The sequence below is a fragment of the Pangasianodon hypophthalmus genome, chromosome 3 (genome assembly GCF_027358585.1).
Source record: "Pangasianodon hypophthalmus isolate fPanHyp1 chromosome 3, fPanHyp1.pri, whole genome shotgun sequence".
NCBI classification, from domain to species: Eukaryota; Metazoa; Chordata; class Actinopteri; order Siluriformes; family Pangasiidae; genus Pangasianodon; species Pangasianodon hypophthalmus.
This window is the reverse complement of record NC_069712.1, coordinates 7,327,531-7,352,740: the sequence shown is the minus strand read 5'-3', so window position 1 is coordinate 7,352,740 and position 25,210 is coordinate 7,327,531. Positions and strand designations below refer to the sequence as shown.

At 39.2% G+C, this 25,210-nt stretch overlaps 1 protein-coding gene across 2 annotated transcripts in view; it reads left to right on the top strand.

Moving 5' to 3' along the window:
- gstcd (glutathione S-transferase, C-terminal domain containing) overlaps window positions 1-24,164 on the top strand; it is a 106,613-nt gene extending 82,449 nt beyond the window's left edge. For both annotated transcript variants that reach the window (XM_034302824.2, XM_053232721.1), the window contains exons 9-12: window positions 4,747-4,880; window positions 7,757-7,787; window positions 12,122-12,191; window positions 19,503-24,164. In XM_034302824.2, coding sequence (XP_034158715.2) covers window positions 4,747-4,880; window positions 7,757-7,787; window positions 12,122-12,191; window positions 19,503-19,639 — 372 coding nt within the window. In that variant the 3' untranslated portion in view covers window positions 19,640-24,164. The remainder of the gene's footprint in view (window positions 1-4,746; window positions 4,881-7,756; window positions 7,788-12,121; window positions 12,192-19,502) is intronic.
- Window positions 24,165-25,210: the final 1,046 nt, after the last annotated feature.

Below are 25,210 nucleotides of genomic sequence, written 5' to 3'. Positions count from 1 at the left end.
TACAGCTGGAGACTTCATACTTTTATTTAAAAATACATTTATTTAAAAATTAACACAGTGTTGATTTTTGTTAGCTGTGGCCTGCGTGAAGTTCAGTTAATAAAAAGTCTGTATTTTTTTCTGATATTTATATCTAGATTCGTTAAACAAATTATAATATAGTACCTTTTGTTTGAACCCACCCATTTTTCAAGTGATCAGAAATATTGGAACATGTGACTGACAGTTTCTTGTTGCCCAGGTGTACCCTGTTAACTTAACTGTTTAAACACTTAATAGCTCTGAATGTCAACTCTTGGTTTGAGCCCTGGATTTCAACTGTGAAGACTGCATTTGTTGTTAAAAAGGATAAACCTACATGAAGACCAGAGAGCTGTCTATGGTAGAAAAGCAAGCCATTTTGAAGATGAGGATAGAGGATAAAATTGATCAGAGCCTTTGCACAAGCATTGGGCATAGCAACTACAGAAAATTAGAGCATCCTTAAAAAGAAAGAAACCATTGGTGTACTAACAACCAGACATCGAACAGGTCGGCCAAGGAAAACAACAGCAGTTGATGACAGAAACATTGTAAGAGCTGTGAAGAAAAACCAAAAAAACAACAGTCAATGGCATCACCAACAACCTCCACAGGGCAGGGGTCAAGGTATCACAATCCACCAGTCGAAGAAAACTTCAAGAGCAGAAATATAGAGGCCATACCACAAGATACAAACCACTCATCAGCAGAAAGAATCAAAAGGCCAGATTCAAATTCACAAAGAAACAGAGACAAGCCACAAAAGTTGTGGAACCAAGATTAACCTCTACCAAAGTGATGGAAAGGCCAAAGTGTGGAAATAGAAAGGATCTGCTCATGATCCAAAACATACAAGCTCATCGGTCAAGCACGGAGGAGGTAGTGTCATGGCTTGGGCTTGCATGGCTGCTTCTGGAACGGACTCACTAATCTTTATTGATGATGTAATTTAAGATTGTAGTAGCAGAATGAATTCAGAAGTCTACAGAAACATTCTGTCTGCCAATTTACAGAGAAATGCATCTAACTGGGAGGAACTTCATCATGCAGCAAGGCAATGACCCAAACCACACAGCCAACACAACAAAGGACTTCATCAGGGGGAAAAAATGGAAGGTTTTAGACTGGCCAAGTCAATGACCAGACCTTACCCAATTGAGCAGCATTTCACCTCCTGAAGAGGAGACTGATGGGAGAAACCCCCCAAAACAAACAACAACTGAAAGAAGCTGAAGTACAAGCCTGGAAAAGAAGAATGCAACAGTTTGATGATATCAGTGGGTTGCTGGCTTGATGCAGTTATTGCAAGCAAGGGATATGCAACCAAGTGTTATTTACTTTAAGACTATCTGTTCCAATACATTTGCTCTGACCAAAATTGGGTGTTTCTGCCACCAAAGGTACCATGTTCTAAGTTGTTTAACGCATCTAGATGTAAATATCAAGACATGAAAGCTGAAATTCTGATGTATTGTCTAAGATTCATCTTTTGATGTCAAACCCAAATTTTTTCAATATATAGCAAAAACAGAAGAATTGGCCTTGCTGTTCCAATACTTTTGGAGGGGACTGTATGTAGTAAGAAGCAGCATGATAAGCTCTCCTGCTCTCATCGAAGAATTTTTTTTATTCTGTTACATGAGTCGCTATTATTAGAGGGAGATCTGATGCACAGTGTGCATTACTTTTCCATTAATAGATGGCTGAGATGTTTTCTTCAGTCTCTTTTTTTCCGGGATGAATAAAGACTGTAAGAGGGGATGGATTCAAAAAATATTATTTAGCAACAGAGCTAAATATCTTGTGTATGTAGATGTAGTGTATTAGCAGGACATCAGACTTGAAATGTAATGCATTATAAGGATGCTCAGCTTCAAAGAATCAAGATGAAGTGGTATTGATTCATCGATTACAAGGTCATGTGACTCCAAAATGATGATATTCTGATTTCACCCAAGGGGAGAAGGGTCTTCTGTAGACCAATCTGTGTGTCTTATGTAGTTGTTATGTATCCCTATGAGCGCTGCTCTTAAATAAGGTGTTTTACAGTTTATGTCCGATGGTTTGCAAGGGCTTTTGTAGGTGTTACATAGCCGTGTGACCAATGTCCTTAAGTAAACTGTTATGTCGGAAATTCAGGATGTAAATGTTATGTAGTGCTATGAACAATGCACTTAAATAAAGTGTTATGCATTTCATCAGATGGCCATGAAGGGCTTATGTATGTTTTATGTAGCCCTATGAACAACGCTCTTAAGTAAACTATTATGCTATGAACACTGCCCTTAAATAAAGCATTATGCAGTTCATCAGATGGTCATGAAGGGCTTATATATGTTTTATGTAGCCCTGTGAACACTGCCCATATGTATAGTGTTATCCAGGTTATGTCAGATGGTCTTGAAGGGCTTATGTAGGTGTTATATAGCCCTATGAATGATACTATTAACTAAACTTATGTCGGATGGTCAGGATGTAAATGTCGTGTAGCAGTTTGTCAGATGGTCAGGAAGGGCTTATGCATGTTTTATGTAGCCCTTTGAACACTGCCTATATGTATGGTGTTATGCAGTTTTTGTCAGATGCTCAGCAAGTGCTATGTAAGTGTTATGTAGCCCTATAAACACTGCCCTCAATTAAATTGTTATGCAGTTTATCAGATGGTCAGTTCATAATTGTTATGTAGCACTATGAACACTGCCTTTAAATAAAGCATTATGCAGTTTGATAGATGGTCTCGAAGGGCATGTGTAGTTGTTATGTAGCCCTGTGAACACTACCATTTAGTAGAATGTTATGTAGTTTGTGAGAGTTGGTCAGGAAGGGCTTGTGTAAGAGTTATGTAGTCGTATGAAATGTTGTGCAGTTTATGTCAGGTGGTCAGGAGGGGCTTATGTAGATGTTACGTATTTATTTTATCTTGTCGGATTGCGGGTCGAGTCGAGCCATGCAAGAAGCTCGATGGGAACATGGTATAGAGCGGGGTGTTGTCCATCTTTGGGGCTTTGTAGGGAAAGCATCAATGTTTTAAATCTGCTTCGGGCAACTACAGGAGGCTGATGCAGGGAACATAGCAATGGAGCAATGTGGTTTATATATATTTAAATGTCCATGATATTCATAAAAAGATTTTAAAGTAACCATACACATTGTGAGTGATTATCAGAATGTGTCTTCCCTCATTACCTCGGGTCCTCATCTGAGCTCAGTCATGGTTTCCCCAGTAGAGAAGGAGGCGATGAATGCCTGTCCATCTTTTACTCATCCTGTTGGGCCTCACTGGATCTTATTCAGCTTCCTTTATGCAGTTGTTTACCAGTTTGCAGCTAATGTGCACAGAGTCCTCTGCTGTCATGCTCTGTTACACTGTTGCCTTAGAGGACCCACAACTTCGTGCTTAAACTGCTAACAGATCAATGATCGCACTTTGCTAGTGTGCACTCCACTCCAAGTGTTTAGAATTATGGTTTGAGTTAATCAATCACAGGGCATAAATGTGTGTGGGTGTGGGTGTGTATGGGAGGTATATAATTATGGGATGTACATAATTTACATGTTGCACATTAGGCACCAAGATGTGCCAAGATACATCAAACTACTGCGTTTGTGCTTATTGACTGAAAGCAGTTTAAAAAAAAAAAAAAAAGTTAGTTTCACTTTAAAATATAGCATCCTAACAGTTGAATCTAATGTTCTGAACAGAAAGATTTAAAATTTTAGAATTTTATTATAGGATTTACGTACATTTATGATAGTCTTTTTTTTTTTTTTTTAGTTTCGCATATATTATGACCTTTTATGGCCTGGTTACCAGTTCAGTCATACTAACTTTATTTATTAACTATATTTAAAACCTCCAATCAAATCCATACCAGTTTATATGGACAGCACAACCAACCATCTTTGCTTGAGGAATGTCTGTTAATGTCACTTGCTTTTAATGCATTCAAGATATTTAAGGATACAAGAAACTGATTTTTAATGCATTCAAGATATTTAGGGATACAAGAAACTGATTTTTAATGCATTCAAGATATTTAGGGATACAAGAAACTGAATAAATTCATACAAATTCAAACAAAGGTGAAACACACCCTTTCCCCCCCCCCGCCGCTTGAATCATACCGGGCACGCAGCCAATCAGAAAGTTGTTGTGCATCTGTGGTTTATTCATTATTATGCCACAGACAAGACTTATTTAAGTACTTATTAACTACCTGTTCTCATATCCTAATGGGGCTCTAAATTAGTGCTTGATTAAAGGCAGCTGTGGTTGGAGAGTAAACCAGATATGCCAGTAGACGATTCACAAACAATTCAAGTGCAATTTATTCACATTTTTCCATGAAACTTGTATATATTGGAATGAAATATCATTTCTCCAGGACTGTGGTGTAACATAACAATACAGTATAGCTGCATGGTACACAGGACAAAAATATAATAAATGCGCAAAACACTGCTAACTAGGCATGACAGCAGAGCAGTGGTTTGATGGATTATATGGTAACGCTGAGAAAGAGCTGAACTTAGCTGTGCATTTGTATAATCACTACAAACAATTCAGCTGAAAACGGTCCTATTAGCTGCAAGAATGGGAGAAAAAGTGTGAAATAGCAGCAAGATCTGTCTACAGGCAATGCAGTATGCTCTAATTTGTGAAGTACAGGTGTGTAATGAGGGTCAAAGCGGTTGTATGTATAATTTGTGTTTTATGTAATGCAGGTGGCTCTACATGCATGTGGTGTGGCAACAGACATGGTCCTAGATCGCTGCGTTCAGGCTAAAGCCAGATTCGTGATCAGTCCATGCTGTTACGGCTTCATCCAGAATACACTCAAGTTCAGCTTCCCTAGGAGGTTAGTGAGTGAATATGTGTGTGTGTGTTTGCTTTTCTTGGTCCCACTCATATATGAAATGTCTGCCTGGCCGTGTTCTTGCATGTTATTAAATTTTATTAGATGTCCTGTCTCTCTCTTCCTTCCCTCCAGCGCTGGAGCAGCAGCAGCACAGTATACCTGAATTCAAATAAATAAAAAACAAAAACAACTTTATCATTTGCCAAGCATTCCGTTTTAGCCTGGGAGTGAAGTCAGTGTGTAGGCTGGGTAATCCCGTAATTCGATGCTATAAGAGATTTTTCTCCAGGGGCCACGAGTATCAGAATGCAGAGCCGAACAGAGGTGTTTTGCCGTCATGCCTGAGCTGTTGCCATGACAGTGCCATGTTGATTTGGTTTCTGGCAGCAGTGTTTGTGTAACATGATGACTGACGTGCATGGTGCCAGATTGTTATTTTACAGTAAGCCTGTCGGGCAGTCTGTGTAGCTTGGGGTGTTTCCTGTTCACGCTAATGCTCAGTACTGAAAACAGCAACATGTCGAGAGCTCCTGTACTGTTGAGTGACAGCTACAGAATATTTCCTTCCCAAATGTTTGAGGTGTTTGGTGGTGTGTCTGTCTGACAATGGAATACTTCATGCAAAAAACTCTCCCCTTGCTAATACCGAAGGAATGGTAACAGGCGACAGAAAGATTGATGCATAGATACATATTTTATTAATCCTGTAAGCAAAATTGGCTTGTCATACCAGCCAGTCATACACACCTATACAAGTAAACTCAAGAAAATGCTTCAGTATAGAGCAGGGATATTCAACAAAAATTTATGAAGGTCCAGTTACATAAAATATCTTGCTTACGATGGTCCGGAGAAGCAACTAACATGATTGAATAGTGACAACAAATACCGTTAATCAAATGCTTAACCATTAGAGAGTAGTTTGCGGCTAGAAGACACACTGATTGATGATTTTGACTGGCCCCAAGGACTCTGAACAGATAAGATTTCTGTTTTGAACTTGAAAATATTAATAAATACATAATTCTCTGTCCATTTGTATTTAAATGTTCAGTTTTCATTGTCTTTTTTTTTTTTTTTTTTTTTTTTTAACATGCCATGTTGTTAGTTCACTAATCACTCCAAAAACCTTTTCCTAATGTCTCTAGCCCTGTAGCTAGTTTCTGGCCGGATGAGCTCCCTTCAGCTAAATCATTTATATAAATGCAGGTAATTTTGTCTGCAATGGAGGATCCGTTACAGGTTGAGGAAAAAAAACTAGAGTTGGTGAAGTACAGCCAGTTTTTCTTTCATACCTTTGTTGCTTGTGCTACTGGTTTTTTCCCATGTATCTGGTTTGGTCTGCTGAAATGCTTTGCTAAGTCTGCATCCGGACCGCGGTCCACCAGTTGTCGACCCCTGGTAGAAGAGGTCACATATTACACAATAGTTCCTAAGTTATATGTGCGCACATACCGTAAGTAGTGAATACATACGTACATCAGCTCTTGAGCTTAATATTGTTTATTATTTTGTGTTCTTTTATTATTACCTTATATTGTAGCTGTTACCTACTTCTCTCTAATATCATCTGTTTTTTTTTTAAAATGCAGTGTAATCATTTGTTAATAATGTAATTAATGATTAGTAAATTAATTATTTTTTTCCTCATTAATTTTTTTTTGTGTGATTGTGCAGCACAAACCATCTGGTAAAAAAAAAAAGAGGATAGTCAACAGGTCAGTCAAAAAACGCTAAAAGATTTTTTAAAAAGCCCTGACAGGTTTTGGGTGTTAAAGGAGACGCTGTGAAAACTGAGGCAAATGGTGTATAAACATGATATTCAAACAAATTTGAGTATTTCTCAAAAAAAATGTATATATATTATTAACACTTTACATTTTTCCAAAACAGTAGATAACACCTACAGTAGGAGATAAGAATAAGTGAACACTTAATAAAGCACTAATAACCAACAAATGTCGCCAAATAACTGCAGTTTTCACTATTTATATGCACTCATAGTTACTGAGTTAATGAGAAGTATGTGAGCCTCTGTAGTGAAGTTTTGCCAAAGTAACATAACGAATAAAATAATATAGTTATGTAGATTTTGGTTATTATTATTATTATTATTATCAGTAGTAGTAGTAGCAGTAGTACTAATAGTAATAATAATAGTAAGAAGAAGAAGAAGAATATATTTATGCATTTATTTATTTATTTTTAATTGTATTATGCCATTTCATTTCATTATACTTATTTCTGTCACATGGGTAAATACTCTGTTATACAGGGTTCTACATAGAACCATTAAGGATATCCCTAAAGAGACAAACCTAAGAGTGTTTAGTGTTTAGTAAGATTCGTGTGAAGGGCAGGAGATTGAATGTATTTGTTTGAGATGTTAAATGGGTAGGTGAGAATGATCAGCATGGTGCATAGTGGGGTTAAAGGTGAAGCTGCTCAGGTCAGAGGAACTCAGAGTGGTCCTGCTGGCCTCCCCGTGAAGTCCAGGGTAATGACGGCAAATAAATAAGTTGTTCTTGTCCCTCTGTGAACCTTTGGGCAGTCTTTTTTTCTAAGAGTGTATGAACTCTCGAGATAGAAGGTTTCTGTTTAAAAAATAAAGTGTATTTCTTTTCCAGTTTGTGCTTGTTTTCACTATTTTCTCTTATCAAGGCCATAATATGTGTTTATATTTAGTACTGTAAGTTCAATTTTGGGTTAGTTCATAAAACTTACTTTACTTTTTCTTAGTTCCATGAATTTTTTTTTTTAATTCCAACAAGTGTGAAGTGCAAGTCTTTACTCGTCTTCACTTCTTTTTTTAAAATGTAATTTGCACCTCAGTTTTTAGATGTGTCATTAATCTTCCCTTCCTTCCTTCTTCACAGTAAGAAATTTGCAGACACATTGACATATAAGGTAAGTGTTAACGTGTTAGACATTCCTCTCACTGTTCATCATTATTACCTGCATGTAGGTGATATCTTTCTCTGTCCCTTTGGTTTATTCTGCCTTAACACTCTACACTGCTGTAAAGACTCTCAACTCTGAGGTTACAACCCCCCTTTTATTCCAGCATGTAAAAGTCAAAATTATATTGCAGAGTGAATAAGACAGTGAAATCCCTGCGCATGGTACCAGATCTGTCCTGGATAAACTGAATGTCTCAGGAGATTAGTGTCCTCATGCTGTGGGTTTTGAACAGCTCATTACAACTTTAATAATCTCTTTACAGCTAACTCACAGCAGTTTATTAGTCTTGTTTATTTTGTTTACAGTAGATAACTGTTCAAACAGATCTTGTATATTCTTTTGAACGTTCGTATTCCCACGTGTTGAGTACGTGTTGCAGATCAAGTGGTTGTAGTTCTCCCACTCTTCTTTCTTTCTTCGGCTGTAAGAGACACTTATAGTGGGCATGTGAGTGATGGATTGAACATATTCAGCAGGATCTACCGTGATTGCTTCAGCTCCTCCATCTGACAATGTCTCAACAGACGCAAGTTACCTCTGAAAATAAATGGCAAGCTCAAATGGGATTTTTAAACTGGTCTGTCCTACTTTTCTCCTTGGTTAATGACCACCTACAGAGTTTAGGACCAACCCTGATGAGGTTGAAGAGGTTAGGTCCACCCATTCACTTAGAGATCTGCCACCTTGCAGAGTTTAGATCCAGCCTTGCTTCTGAAGATCTGCCACTCTAGGTGTAACCCTTTTCCCTAACTACCACTCTCCAGATGTTAGGTCAAATGTTGCTCTGACAATCTATAACCCTGCAGTGTTTACATCCTACTCTTCTGGAGTTTTACCACCTTGCAAATTTTATGTCTCACCTTTCTCTTGGTGATCCACCATCCCACAGTTTCAGTTCATTCTTTTGGAGATCTACTACCCTGCAGGGTTTAGGTCCTACTTTTCTCCTTGAGATATGCCACCCACAGAGTTTAGGTAGTATTTTGCTCTTGTAGATCTACCACCATATTAAATTTAGACCCAACCTAAGTGCTACTGGAGTTGTACCACCTTGCAGTGTCTAACCTTTCTCCTGGAGATTTATTATACAGCAGAGTTTATGGCCAGTCCAGGTCTTGAAGTTCTGCCACCCCACAGAATTTAGGTTCAACCCATTTCCTGGAGATCTACTACCATGAAAGGTTTAGGTCCATCCATAATTGTTTATATCTATCACCCTGCAGGGTTTAGGTCTAACATTTCTCCTGGATTTATACAACTCCACAGCGTGTAGTCTCTCTAATATCCTGAATACTTTGGGTTCTACCATTTCTTCTAAAGATTTACTTACCTGTGGTTTAGATTGTACCTCGCTCCTGGAGATCTGCCAACCTGCAGATAAGTTTAGGCCCAACCTGGTTCTTGGGAAAAATGCAAGTCAAATCCTGTTCCTGGAGATCCTTCAATCTTGCAGAGTTCAGCACTGGCCCTGTTTCTGGAGATCTTTCTAGATATCTACTGTCTTTTATATGTAAGCTCAAACCTACTTCCGGGAAGTCTACCAGCCTGTAGAGTTTAGTTCTAGCCCTACTGCTGGACATCTTGCATTCCTAAGAGACAGTTTTTATAGTTGGGTTATGTCCGTCTAAATTTTGACCCATCTCTGCTTCTGAGGGTCTAGATTGTTACAGCGTATAGTTGCAAACCCTCTTATAGAGGTCTATACTTCTGTAATATTAAGCTCCATGAACAAACAAATCACATTTTACTAATCACGGTAGTTTTTTCATAAGCTATAGTAGGTTCAATGGAAAATACATTCTGTGCAAAGCCACATTCAAACAAGGCTTCTGGAGCTGTGTGATTCATAAGGAGAACAAAATGTACAGCATTTGTTGTAGCTATGAACACCATTAGGACCTAAGATTAGAGGTAATTCAGTTTGACTAGGCAATTACACTCTATTTTCTAGAATTCTCAACAATGTGCATAGACTAAATCAATTCTCAGATTCAGGAGATCTTCAGATGAACGTTTATATTATTTTATTTGCCTTCAGAAAACATCATCAGGGCGCTAAAGGCTTTTTCATTACATCAAACTTAAAAGCCCTTACTCTCAGCAAACTGAAATTAGGATCGAATTTGTCTGTAGTGCATCTGTAGAACACAATGTTCTGCTGTCTGCTCTCAGCTGATTATGGTGTTGAAAGCAGTTATAATGAATGGAATACTGGTGTAATGTGAAGCATATGGTGTGCAGTATTATACAAGCCTGCAATTCAGATCGCCCCCCCCACCCCCCATTTTTAACAATTCTTCACAAATTAACTCTCAATCACCACTTCAACACACCCATGGCTATTAAACCATGTATTATCATTAAAAATAGTCATGCAATCTCCATAAACAAACACTGGCAGTAGAATGGGTCATACTGAAGACTTCAGTGACTTTAAACGTATAACTGTCATAAGATGCCACAAGTCAGTTTGTGAACTTTCTGCCCTTCTAAATCTGCCCCAGTTAACTGTAAGTGCTATTATTGTGAAATGGAAGCATCTAGGAGCAACAACAGCTCAGCTACAAAGCAGCAAACCATGCAAACTCACAGAGCGTAGCCCCTGAGTGCTGAAGCACATTGTGCATAAAAATCACCTTTTCCCTGTTGCATCAATCACTACAGAGTTCCAAACTTCTGGAAGCAACATCAGTGCAAGAACTGTGCATCAGGAAATAGGTTTCCATGGCCGAGCAGCTGTACACAATGCCCAAGATCACTATGCGCAATGGCAAGCGTCAGCCAGAGTGGTGTAAAGGACGCTGCCACTGGACTCTGGAGCAGTGGAAACGTGTTCTCTGGAGTGATGAATCGAGCTTCACTATCTGGCAGTCTGATGGACAAATCTGGGTTTGGCAGATGCCAGGAGAATGCTACCTACTGGAATGTATGTACCTACTGGAACAGTTCTAGACCATTACCCCTCCTCCACCAAACAGTAAAGTTTGATCTAGAACTTGATTTCTGGGTTTGGGCTTGGCCTCTTAGTTCCAGTGAAGTGTATTGTTCAGGCTACAGCATACAAAGACATTATACACAATTGTAGGCTTCCAACTTCCAACTGTAGCACCAGTTTGGGGAACAGCCTTTCGTGTTGACAGTGACAATGTCCCTGAGCACAAAGCGAGGTACATGAAGACATGCTCTGATGACATTTCTGAGGAGGAACTCCAGTGACCTGCACAGAACCCTGACCTCAACCCCACTGAGCACCTTTGGGATAAATTGGAACATCAGTTGTGAGCCAGGCCTTCTTGTCCTACATCAGTGCCTGACCTAACAAATGCTCTTTTGACTGAATGGGCACAAATTCCCACAGACACACTCCAAAATCTTGTAGAAAGCCTTCACAAAATAGTGGAGGCTGTTATAGCTGCAAAGGGGGTGCCAACTTCATGTTAATAAAGGTATATATTATAGTTATATTTACTATTTTGTGCTTTGGTTGAGATAAGTAGAAGATGCCTACTTTTTGTCCCTCTCTTTTTTATTTCTAGGGCTGAGTATCAAAATTTAGTTTTCAAAAGATGCCAGAAACTTCAAAAATTGGCAGCACTTTCGACAGAATATGCATCATAAACGGTAACATTTTTAGATTCCTGGATTACTACCTACCGGAAGTAAAGCTGGGCAATGCAGAAGATTAAAGTTCACAAACATGTCAAAGTAGAAGAGCTCTTAATTCTGGCTTGACTTTTCCAAACCACATGAAAAGAGTCGAATATCTTAAACTGGTAATTGGAGTCTAGTAATACTTAAACCCCAGTGAAATGTGCAATAACAGATTAATCTGCTAAGAAAACTGCAGCTCTGACTGCATGGGAAAGAGCACACACTCGCTTTCCCTAGAGAGGCTGTCCTTTCCTCACCACCATCCAGAATAAAACACACCCCAGATGTGACGCAGCCATTTAAGAATTTTACCGCTTTTAGAGTTATTTACAGCTATAGTAGTAGTCGATAATTCTCAAAGTGTTATCAGACTAAAAGATGAAAGTGCAGTTTTCATGTTTTGTCTTCACACTTCACTAAGCATTACCTTATAATTCCTCAAACTATTATCATGAAAAAATACAGAAAAAGTATGATTTTGGTTTCAATGTCAAATACAAGGTACTGGTACCCATATTTGTGTAGAAAAAGGTCATATGGTACCCAGGTGTATCTTTATGTGCTTCAGTGACCATGTGTATGTTATTCGGTTGTAGCTGTATGTGACAGTATGTCTTTGTTTTGTTCAGGAACACATGATCCTGTGCAGGTTTGCTGACCAGACGGCTGTCCAGCTTCCCACTGAGCGCCGCTTAATCGGTGAGTTTCCCTTAATTTACGGGGGTGAAATCCATTAAGATCCACAGTCACCGACCTCTTTAATAGAAACACCTATACACCTGTTCATTTGTGCAATTATTAAATCAGCCAATCATGTGGCAGCAGTGCAATGCATAAAATCATGCATATACAGGTCAGGAGTTTCAGTTAATGTTCACATCAAGCATCATTTCAGAATCTACTGATATCCTGGGATTTGTACATACAACAGTCTCTAGAGTTTACACAGAATGGTGCGAAAAACAAAAAACATCCCATGAATGGCAGTTTTGTGGTCGGAAACACCTTATTGGTGAGAGAAGTCAGAGGAGAATGACCAGACTGGTTCAAGCTGACAGGAAGGCTACAATAACTCAAATAACAACTCTTTACAACTGTGGTGAGCAAAAAAGCACCTCAAAATGGATAACTTGTCAATCCATAAGGTGAATGGGCAGAAGACCATACTGGGTTCCACTCCTGTCAGCTAAACAGTTGAATCTGAAGCTGCAGTGGGAACAGGCTGTCCGAAACTGGACAGCTGAAGATTTGACAGAGACCAGGCTATTCAGATGCCTGCTTTTCGCTGACAGGAGAGAAAGCCAGTGTGGTTTTTCTGCTGTTGTAGCCCATCCGCCTCAAGTTTCAACCTGTTGTGCACTCTGAGATGCTACTCTGCTTTGCGTATGTTCCATATTACGCATTTTAAAAGTCAAAAACAAGAATTTTTTCCACAAATTTAAATATCTCTAAGCATACCCATGAGAGGAAAATAATAAACGATGTAAAGGTTTTATCTCTGACTTAACTTCCCTCTCTGCAGAACTACTTGCTTATGCACGGTTGCCTCACAGAGTTAATTAGTTTTCTGTGAATTTTTCTAACCTGAGTTTCAATCCTGTATAAATGGAGAGTGTGTGAATATTGTTGAAGTGCAGATCAAGCCAGAGCGAGGAAGCATCACTTAGTCTCCCACTGTGACGGCTCTCCATCACACTGCGCTGCCGCCTCATTGCGCTGAAGAGCTCTCATTCAGATTGGATGATCCGTCATTCCTGCCTCCTTGCAGCTGCCGGAGTGATACACTCCTCCTCCTCTTCTCACAGACACACACACAGACATTGCTGCATAAGGCTGATCTGCAGTAGCATCTCTGTAACTACTGATGTAACACCATATTGTGTTAAAAGTTAAATACTGACTGGGAAGGTTAGTGCTGCAACATATAATCAGAGGTGCTAACATCTATAGTTGAGCCAGAGCATGTATGATTTTTGACCCCTTCTGTGGTAATACAGGAGACACCTGAAAAGGACATGTTTCTGTTTCTTAGACAAACAGCAGTCAGACTAAATGCAAACAGAATCATCATAAAAACCAATTCACAGAAATGGAAGGGATGCAGTGTGTGAAAGACGCACACTTGGTTCTGGTAGTGGTACATTAACTATGCGCCGACTTCATCTAGGTGAACTTTAACATGTGAATTCGTGGGTTTTGGTCACCAATAGAAAACTATGGCGTAACTGCTTATTAGAAGAAGAAGCCTTTTACTTTGCCACATATACATTACAGCGCAGTGAAATCCTTTTCTTCGCACATACCAGCTTGTTGGAAGCTGGGGTCAGAGCGCAGGGTCAGCCCCGATACGACGCCCCTGGAGCAGAGAGGGTTAAGGGCCTTGCTCAAGGGCCCAAGAGTGGCAGCTTGTCAGTGCTGGGGCTTGAACCCCAACCTGCTGATCAGTAACCCAGAGCCTTAACTGTTGAGCCACCACTGCTCAACAGTATCACCTTCGCTCTTTTCTTACCATTACTTTGTGCACATCTGGAAGAAAAATCGCCTTATCTTACACTGATATGTGCTAGAGCTTTTGCGGCAAAATAATTTTTTTCCTCTCCGCCTGCTAGGATTTTTATTTTAGCAATGTTAGCCCCTCTTTAAATGTTTTTTCCCCCCCATTCCTCATTGAAATGCTTAGTAACACATAAATATTAATAACCAATGCTTAGAGCAAAATTAAACAATAATCACATCAAAAAGTTAGTGAAGATTTCATCTTATTTATTTATTTATTTATTTTTCATTCATTCATTCACTTGTTCATTTGTTCATTCATTCATCCTTTCATTCATTCATTTGTTCATCTTCAGTAACCGCTTTATCCTGGACTGTGGATCCTGGATTTATCAGGATTGTGGTTTATCGGGAAGATTGGGTGCAAGGTGGAAATACACCCTGGATCAGATGCCAGTCCTTCACAGGGCACCACGCACATGCACCCATTCACAACTAAGGGCAATTTAGCGTAGCTAAGCCACAGGAAACTCACAGGGACACATGGAGGACATACACAGAAACTCAACACAGACAGTAACTTAAGGTCAGGATCGAACTGGTGACCCTGAAGCTGAATGAATTTATTTATTTATTCATTGTTCATTCAGTCTTTTTAGGTCGTCTAAGCAAACAGAATGCAGAAAGTTACATCTAGTACATCTTGTGCAAAATACCGTGTCTTTGCTTAAAAATTAGATGATATGAAATGAGATTTCTTACCATGTTTGTCATGCTCTAGTATCTGTTTTGTTTGTCTTGTGCAACACTAATTTACTTAGATATGAGATTGCGAGAACTGGAGCATTGTGTTATTTTGTCGAAAAAAAGCATTGGCAGGTTGTTCTTTATTGAAAACCAGTGACTTTTCCCAGTCTATGATAGAGTCGCGAAAAGAATTCTAAAAGAAATTAATATCTGTTTCCGTATGTTAAAATTTTAAATGTGTTTACCTCTTGTTTTTATATATATATATATATATATATATGAGAGAGAGAGAGAGAGAGAGAAACAGATAGATAATGGATAATTTTTTTAAATGCAATTCCATTTTGACTGTGTAGCACTCTGTCATGGGATGGAGGCAGCTGTGAGATGTTTTGAGTAATTCCAGAAAGAGAGTTGAATTAGTCTGAATTGGACAGAAGTGCTTTTGTCAGATCTACTCAGAAAAAGTAGAACTGCTCCAAATAAAACAGTTTTCACGAGGCTTAGAAGGATAATAACGCATTTCAAAATACAGCGTAGATGAAAAGAATGGAAACTGATGAAAACTAGAAGAATAATGTGACAAACATGATTAACTATAGGTGCATACTAGGCACTCTGCATTTCCCTTTAGAGAAACTAAATACTTTTTCACAAGGTTTTGTCCTCCCCCAGCCCGTCTTGCCTAGCCTTGAAAGTAACCTACTTTTATACTTCCAGGACTTTTATATTATTATATCCTACCATATGCAAAGGCCAACTTACAGTCAGGTCTGGAAGTATTTGGAAAATGACGGAGTTTTTGTGATTTTGCCTTTATACACCACCACAATGGATTTGAAATAAAACAGTCGAGATGTGATTGAAGTGTAGACTTTCAGCTTTATTTTAAGAGATTCCACAAAAATATAGCGTTTACCATTTAGGAATTACAGCCATTTTCAACAAAGTACCTCCATTTTCAGGGGCTCAAAGGTATTTGGACAAAGTGACATAATTGTAAATATAACCATAATTTTAATACTTGGATGAAAATCCTTTGCAGTCAATGACTGCCTGAAGTCTGGAGCCCATGTTCTCAAAACTCAAATTCTGAGTTTCCTCCCTGGAGATGCTTTGCCAGGCTTTCACTGTAGCCACCTTCAGTTGCTGCTTGTTTGTGGGTCTTTCTGCCTTCAGTCTTGTCTTCAGTAAGTGAAAAGCATGCTCTGTTGGGTTGAGATCTGGTGACTGACTTGGCCATTGAAGAATATTCCATTTCTTTGCCTTCAAAAAGTCTTGAGTTGCTTTCGCAGTATGTTTAGGGTCATTATCCACCCTCACTGTGAAGCGGTGTCCTATCAGTTTTGTAGCATTTGGCTGAATGTGAGCAGAGAGTATAGCCCTATACACCTCAGAATTCATCTTGCTACTTCTGTCAGCAGTCACATCATCAATAAACACCAGTGAGCCCGTTCCATTGGCAGGCTTACATGCCCATGCCATAACACTCCCTCCACCATGTTTGACACATGATGTGGTATACTTTGAATCATGAGCTGTTCCTTTCTTTCACCATACTTTTCTCTTTCCATCATTCTGGTACAAGTTAGTCTTGGTTTCATCAGTCCAAAGAATCTTATTCCAGAACATAGGAGGCTTTTTTTTTTAGATGTTTTCTGGCAAAGTCTAATCTGGCTTTCCTGTTCTTGAATGTTACCAGTGGTTTGCACCATGTTGTAAACCCTCTGTATTTACATTCATGAAGGCATCTCTTGATTGTAGATTTTGACAATGATGCGCCTACCTTCTCCAGAGTATTCTTGACTTCTGTTGATGTTGACAGGGTTTTTCTTCACCAAGGAAAGGATTCTATGGTCATCCACTTTAGTTTAGTCTTCCGTGGTCTTCCTGGCCTTTCGATGTTTTTGAACTCACCAGTGCTTTCTTTTTTTTAAAAAATGTACCCAACTCTTGATTGGGCCACACCTAAGGTTTTTGCTATCTCTCTTATAGATTTATGTTGTTTTTTCAGCCTAATGATGGCCTCTTTCACTTGCATTGAGATCTCCTTGGACTTCATATTGGTAGCTCCAGTCGAACAGCTGCCAAATGCCAACTCAATACCTGATATCAACTCCAGACCTTTTATCTGCTTCATTTATCTTGAAGTAGCGAGGGAATGGATCACACCTGGTCAACTTCTTCTCAGTCAATTGTCCAAATACCTTTGAGCCCCTGAAAATGGAAGTACTTTACTTAAAATCGCTGTAATTCCTAAATGGTAAATGCCATATTTTTGTGGATCCTCTTAAAATAAAGCTGAAAGTCTACACTTCGATCACATCTTGATTGTTTTATTTCAAATCCACTGTGGTGGTGTATAAAGGCAAAATCACAAAAACTCTGTTATTGTCCAAATACTTTCGGACCTGACTGTATACTTCAAACAAGCATCAAATGCTTTTGGAGCATCAGATGTGCATTACAAACCGGTGCAGCTGAGCTGAAGCACCCACTGTGATTGGTTGGTACACATGGGTAAATGTATGGGGGGGCAGAAACGGGTAGCTCTGATAGCATGTCTCACACCGTCTCCTCAAACATGTCCATCACAAAGTGTTGGATGTCGCAAATCTATTAGTGTAGCTGTATTTTCCATGGAGATGTGAAAGTATTGTTCCTTTGAAAGCCTGCAGCGTCTGAGTTTGACTGAGTAGTGGAGACAAACACCATATCCTTTCAATTCCTAAATGTATTTTAAGTGTTTTTAAACTAATGGATGAGTTCTGAGATAATTTCAAAAGCTTCAGATCATGCTTTCAAATAAATATTTTCTATTAGATGGAGTGATTCAGTATCAGTTTCCTCAGATGAGGTTGCAGCAAAAATGGCAACAGATGAAGGTATTTTTTCTTTTGAACGAACAGCAATAAAACGTTATATATACATGCATGTACCAATGCTAAGAAAATGGATCACATGACCTACCTGGTCTTGTTTCAGTTTTCACCTGTCCAGTTTCAGTGACTCTGTGCCTACTGTAGCCTCAGATTCCTGTTTTGTCTGAGAGGAGTGGAAACTGATGTGGTCTTCTGCTGTTGTAGCCCATTCACCTCAAGGTTCGAAATGTTGTGCTTTCTGAGATGCTTTTCTGCTCACTACGGCTGTAAAGAGTGGTTATTTGAGTTACTGTAGCCTTCCTTTCATCTCAGCCTGTCAGTCTTGCCATTCTTCCCTGACCTCTCTCATTAATTCAATTCAGTTTTATTTGTATAGCACTTTTAACAATGGACATTGTCACAAAGCAGCTTTACAGAAATAAATTGATTCACAAAAAAAAAGATATATTGTAAATATGTGAATTTATCCTTGTGAATTTATCCCTAATGAGCAAGCCAGAGGCGACAGTGGCAAGGAAAAACTCCCTGAGATGATATGAGGAAGAAACCTTGAGAGGAACCAGACTCAAAAGGGAACCCATCCTCATCTGGGCGCAACGGATAGTGCAATTATAAATAAATCCCTTCTATTATTGTGTACTATATGGACAAATAGTGCAATTGTGCAACCAATAAATTCATCACAGTTTTTGCAAGAAGTCCGGTTGGTTAAAATCTATCCACTGTCCACTGATGGAATCCTGAGTACGAAGGTGCTCGTGGCAACCGCAGCCCCGAAGCCACTACAGCAATCGCAGTCCCAAGCCATTACAGTACAGCTCCCCATATGTGATCCCCAAGCCATCTCCACAGCCCCCAGGTGGGATTATCCCCAGCAAACCAAATGGTTCTTCAGACCGTCCATATGGGGCCGCCCCCAGCAGCAGCGAGCGACCTCAATCGATGAAAACTCCAACCAGAAGAGGGGCATCAGGATGAGTCAAGCAGCGAGGAGGAGCAGAAGGTGCATCAGGATGGGTCAGGCAGCGAGGAGGAGCAGAAGGGGTCAGGATCACTGGCATCTCAGAAGTAGCATGTGTAGCTCGACAGAGAGTGAGGGAGAGAGAGAGATAGAGAGAGAGGGAGAGATTGTTAGGAAAGCTTTTGTCCTCTAATGGTTAAGGACAATGTACTTTGCGTGCAGAGTGCAAGCAGGGACTCTGGCAAGGCTAGCTATGACAGCATAACTAAAAGGGAGAGCCAGAAGCTAACACAGACATGAGGGCGCCCTGGGATATAAAGCAGTCAGCCACTCCACCGTCGACAAAAGACAAGACGTTTCCACCCACAGAACTGCCACTCTAGAGACTGTTGTGTGTGATAATTGCATGAATGAGCAGGTGTACAGGTGTTGCAGTTAAAGTAGCCAGTGGGTGTGCTTGCTACTTACTACTCACTGCCTTGATGATAGAAAACTAAGGTCCTCCTTCTGTTCTGAAAGCTCAGTTTGTCTACTTCTGACAAAGTATAATGAGTAAGATAAACTGGCATCTGCCGTCTACTGATGCAGACATCTCTTAAAGGGTTAAAGGTGGGATAAATATGATCATAATATTAAATATGAAATAATATAAATATAAATAATGCATTTAAAATGAAAGAAATAAATATCAAATAATATTATACATATGAAATATTTATATGCAGGTTCACACTGATATGCATTATACCGATTACTAATCACAAGATCATTTATTATACGAATGTATTCATTATTTAAGAGAGCTGAATTCTGAATCTTAAGTCTCTTATACAGGTGATTCATGGCTCTGTCAATAATCTAGTGGGCTGATAGAGGGATGTGTTTAGACAGCACTCTCATGACCGTACTCTTTTCCGTCTCCAGGGAAACGCTGCATGGGCTTGGTTGACTTGGACCGCAGTTGGGCTGCTGAGACTCATGGTTACTCGGTGAAGGTGATGACCATGGAGCCTGAGAGCTGCTCCCCCAAGAACAACATGCTAGTCGGGGTTCCAGCCTAGCATCTCCAGCTGATGACTTTAACAACTTTTACACAGGATGTAGACTGGAGCCTTGAGGAACACCATAGAATTAGATGTGATACTTCAGGAGTAAGCGATAGCTATGAGATGTCCATAAGTGATGAGGATTTGTTGAGTCCATTACATATTCAAAGTGACTTTTTAGAAATAATTTAATGTCTTTTTTTTTTTTTTTTTAATGATGAATCGTGAACTGCCAGCATTGGATGATTTTCTCAGGAAGCTAATCCATATTTATGGAAACATTGTTTGTTTTTTAGTTCATAACAAAAATTTTATTACAATAAATATGGAATGAAACACGATGCAGTTTCCAGCTATGCAGTTAGGGGAAAATAATCAATGACTGGGTGATGTGATGCTTACACAATTATTTTCCCCCAAGCAGCACCGCCCAAAGTGTTTTATTCCTCTTATACCACAACAATAATTTTTTTTAAATGTATTAATTAATGTAATGCTTTTTAATCATTTACATCTACATTTAATGTTGTAGAACCTCTGTTGTTCCCTCACTAGCCTCTCTTTTTTCCCCTCTCTTGAAGTTAAAAAGAATTCGCAGGTCTTCTATAATGAAGACTCTCCCATGGTGGAAAACTTACTGATCGTTACAAAGAGCTGACACTGGAGACTCCTCTTCCATAAATGTTACCTACATGACTCGTAACAGAAGACTTTACCATATCAACCAGTAAATAACAACACTTTTTTTAAAACTCCGTTTTTTATGATTAGACTTAGATTATGTGGATCGTCTACCATCAAAGTCTCTGTGAATGAGCTATTGCTATAGAAACAATAATGTATTAGAACAAGCACATTTATATTAAAAACCTGTGATTTGAATTACATCTAGAACTACTAACAGAGCTGCTGTTATAGAAAAATAATGAAAATCTTCTGACTAATCAGATTTGAGCTGTGGTACAAGTATGTTCTAACGTATATCTTGACCTTTGCTCGGTATAGTGGTTGCTGTGTGGTGTGGTGCTTGGGCCCCTGATTCGCTGAGTGCGAGCTTCCTTCTGAAGCAAAACCACCAGTACTCAACAAGTCGGTTCAATCACTTTAATAAATTAAGGATTTCTTCACATGCTGTTTGCAAATGAGGCTTTATTGGATTGTGTAATGCCATCCAGCATATTTTCCTCATAATAAGAAGAACAAAAGATGGTGTCTCGAAAGAACCCGTCCCGTCCCACATATTACTGATGTAAAATTATTCATTATAATCTGCTGCTCCTCCTTGCAAGAAGGCTGCAAGTTTTAATCCATTCTTTTCAGAAGTAGCCCGTTGGGGATGACTATAGGGAGATATCAATCACCCAGGCTTTGTGGATGCACGGGGATGGAGCATTTCAAAAGCATGTCCGATGCATCCGCTGTCTTGAATGTTTGATCGGTTTGTAGATTATATAAAGGTCATCCCACTACATTGGACCACAGCGAGATATACACTCTCCCTGTTCACTTGGTGTTTATGTACCCTACTTCTGACGGTTGGATTGTTATTGAGCACACACTCTTGGATTTCCTCAGCCCGTAACAGCCATGGTGTCACGTTAGATATAGAGCGGGAAGATTGCTCTCCCACTATGAGGAAGTGGCCAAGTGTGTGTGATACGTGCACACACACCAGGCTAGCAAACCTCATCTGAATTCTGCTGGCAAAGTCAATCTCTCCGGGACTGAATAGCTGGAGACACTGTGGCTCTTTCCAAGGAGAGGGAATCATGTGGGGAAACCTGCAGCGTGTAGAGAAATATGTTCTGAATTGAAGAGAAAATGGAGAATCTCTCGCTTTTAAAATTAAATATAAGTGTGAGTTACACAGAGTCGCCAGTTTATTAGTTCCCTGATTTGTATAATTCAGACGTTGCAATAAATTAAGCATTGCTTCTCATGCAAATGAGGCCTATTGAATTCTGTACTGCTATCCAGCATATTTCCCTCTGTCATTATCTCTCATTATGGGGAAAACAAAAGGAAGTGCCTCGAATGAGCCATCTCATTTACTACTGGGAGAAGGCATGTGGTGTTTGAAAGGCCCGAAGTGTGGAATGACCTTATAGATTTATTAATGGCGCCATGACCTTTAATACCTTATGTCGTTTCAATTTGGTTTAAATTTCATGGATATGGATTGAATTAATTTCCCATATCCAGCAACAGCTCTCATACTGCAGGTGCTTGATTGAATTTTCTTTGCCTCAGTGACTTTTAGCCCCAGCTTCCTCCACTTGCTTCCCTTTCCAGTACTTTTTGCAGAATCAGAAACTTTGAGTGTCATCTTTCCTTGTGTTTTTAAGATGAGGATCTCTGGAGGTGATGTTGCTTTTTTTTTTTTTTTTAATTTTTTACTGTACACAGCAGGTGCTGCTAAAAGCCTTGTTTTAATCTTTAAAGCAGGAGTTCTTAAACTTTTTGTTCAGTGGCCTCATTTTGTCTCTCCCAATAATGAACTACTGTAAATAAGTACACGATCTGCAGAACAAAGTGATTTTCTTGTTTAAAGGTCTATAAAAATTTTATTCAAAGTCTATTAAATTATCTTAACAAATCAATATAAAAACACATTAAAAATATTTAAAAATCACATTTGTACATCACATTTCATTTTTATACATCAAAGAGGGAAAGATATTGCTGCAGTCTGGTGTAAAATAGGCTTAAAAGGAGCTCCAAACTGAATGAAAGCTGGGTTTATCAATATAACAATAAATCAGTATAATGACTTGATCATCTCAACATTATATTACACTGCCATGATTAAATTATATCACCAGACCTGCTAACCTTTCCGCATTATGCAAAGTTTAACAGATTAACATTTTAGTACGCTAGTGCGAGTAGCCTCGGGTTCTATCAAGGACAAAAAAGAGCAAGTTTTGAATTCAATAATGTAAAATAAAATTTATCAGTGTATGATTGACTTAGCTAAAATTAAACTGTTATGTATTTAACATCAGTTAACTCTATTTATTAGCAAGTTCACCACAGATGTTCAGCTGAAAATGGGCACTTTTGGTTTTTGACAAAAGTGGGGAAAAAAGATTGACCCAAAAAAAAAATTGTAAATAGGCCAACAGCTAAGAGCCAAATCTAACAATTGTTAATGCTAACAAAAATTAGAACGTTTTTTTTTTTTCTTTTTTCACCCCTTGCACTGATCACCACTTATACAAGTTGAAACAATTTGAGCAGCAGATCAGTATTGGAAATGTCGGCCATTGGACATTAGACGACCAATTTGTAAAAGGGCTGTATTGAAAATGTACTGTTTTTTTTGTTTGTTTTGTTTTTTTTATACTAAGAATCCACAATCTAGCTTTTTCCACCAAGCAATTGCTGACCATACAGCTGGGAAAACTTTTACACCTTGAATTATTCTTAAATTCTTAATATTTATTTCATAAATAAAGTCTAGAAATACAGGCATAGAACTACATTTTAAATAATGGCTGGTAAAAAAATCTCCTGCAATCTCATTCACATCTCAGGAGACCCCACAAGCGTTGAGAACCTGTGCTTTCAAGGCTTCTTTTTCTGTCACTTGTAAACATGACTGTTTACAGCATTTCCTTACTGCAGAGGACAGCAATAAACAATGTACAATTTTACATAAAGCAGTAAGTGTAAACAGTGTGCGATTGAGAAATATAAGGAGGAGGCTATGTATATATAAAATGCAGCCGCATCTCACACTGCAGCATGTCTGGTTTTATCTGCACCGTTCAGACAGAAAAGATGGTTTTATTTTTATGTGTCCAGGCAGTGGGCAATTTTCTAGCGAACACTGAGGATACAAGAGAGAACAGCCTGTAATCTGACTTAAATGTGTCCGTGACAAAAGCTAATCAGAAGTTAAAGAAGAGTGGATTCAGGAACAAAAGCAACTGAAATGATTTTGTCTGACCAGATACCATGAAATTATCAGGTTAGGGTTTATAGCACCAGTCTTTTATTATGTTTGAGTTGGTTCTTATTTTTACAAGTAGGTCAGAATATGATCCAAGCATACAGTAGATCTGGGTTAAAAGCCTTGCTCAAGGACTAATGTCTTTCTGGCAGCCTTGGGATTGGAACTTGTAGCCGTCTGGTAGCCTAAGATGCTGAAATGCTGTGCCACTGCCGCTCCTGCATCGTGGATTTAAGATATTGTTAATCTTCTATGCAGTCACTACCAAGATCAGTTTTTCACCAGCACATTGTCTGTCATGTTTCCTCCAAATTGCAGCCTGTTTGTTCAAGAGGTAAAAGAAAATTTCTTGACATCATTTAGCACTTTACAGAAAAGATGAACTTTTTTCAATTTTTGAAAGATTTGCTGTGACAGAAAAATGCAGACAGCAGCACTTTTTAAAATCTGCGTTGGTGGAAAAGAAAAGAAAAAACCTAGTGTGAAAGCAGCCTTATCTGTTTGTTGAAGTGTACTGAAATGAATAATCCTGCTGTGTTGAATGGAAGCTGTTATCATTAAAACAGCAATTAAGGTACGATTAAATGATCATTAACAGTCTGTTTTTCTCAATGCAATACATATGAACACAGTTCTTTATTTACCACTATATCAAGTCAAGTGTTTTTTTGGGGTTTTTTTTTTGGATGCATGTATCATTAGGCTTTACAGGCCATTAGCACATATGTCCTATTTACCTCACTGTGAGAACATTTTTGTGTAAATTCTCAGTGAACAATCCCTATAGTTTACTGTATTACTCTTACAGTACCAAAATGCACAAGGTTGGCCAATTTTTTATGGTGTCAGTTTTTCTGCATAATTTGTCATGTTCTCAGTCATTGTGTGTTGTGAGTGTTGTCTGAATCAGGCCAGCTGTCTTCATATCTGCTGCCCTACATAGTGCTCTATATGGGACAGGCTTTAGAGTAAAGAGTGAAAGAGTGAGAATGGGGGTGGATTTAGACAGAAGCCACACCTCCTTCACTGTGACTGAGGAACAGAGGCCACGCCTCCTTCACTGTGACAGAGACACAAAGATCAGACCTCCTTCATTATAACTGATGAACAGAGATCATGCCTCTTTCACTGAGACTGAGCACAAAGACCACACCTACTCTACTGTGACTGAGGAACAGAGGCCACACCTCCTTCACGATCACTGAGGAACAGAAGCCACTCCTCCTTCACTGTCACTGAGAAACAGAGGCCACACCTCCTTCACTGTCACTGAAGAACAGAGGCCATGCCTCCTTCACTGTCACTGAGGAACAGAGGCCACACCTTCTTCACTGTCACTGAGAAACAGAAGCCACACCTCCTTCACTGTCACTGAGAAACAGAAGCCACACCTCCTTCACTGTCACTGAGGAACAGAGGCCACACCTCCTTCACTGTCACTGAGAAACAGAAGCCACACCTCCTTCACTGTCACTGAGAAACAGAAGCCACACCTCCTTAACTGTGACTGAGAAACAGAAGCCACACCTCCTTCACTGTGACTGAGGAACAGAGGCCACACCTCCTTCACTGTTACTGAGGAATATAGGCCACGCCTCCTTCTCTGTGACCGAGAAACTGATGCCACGCCT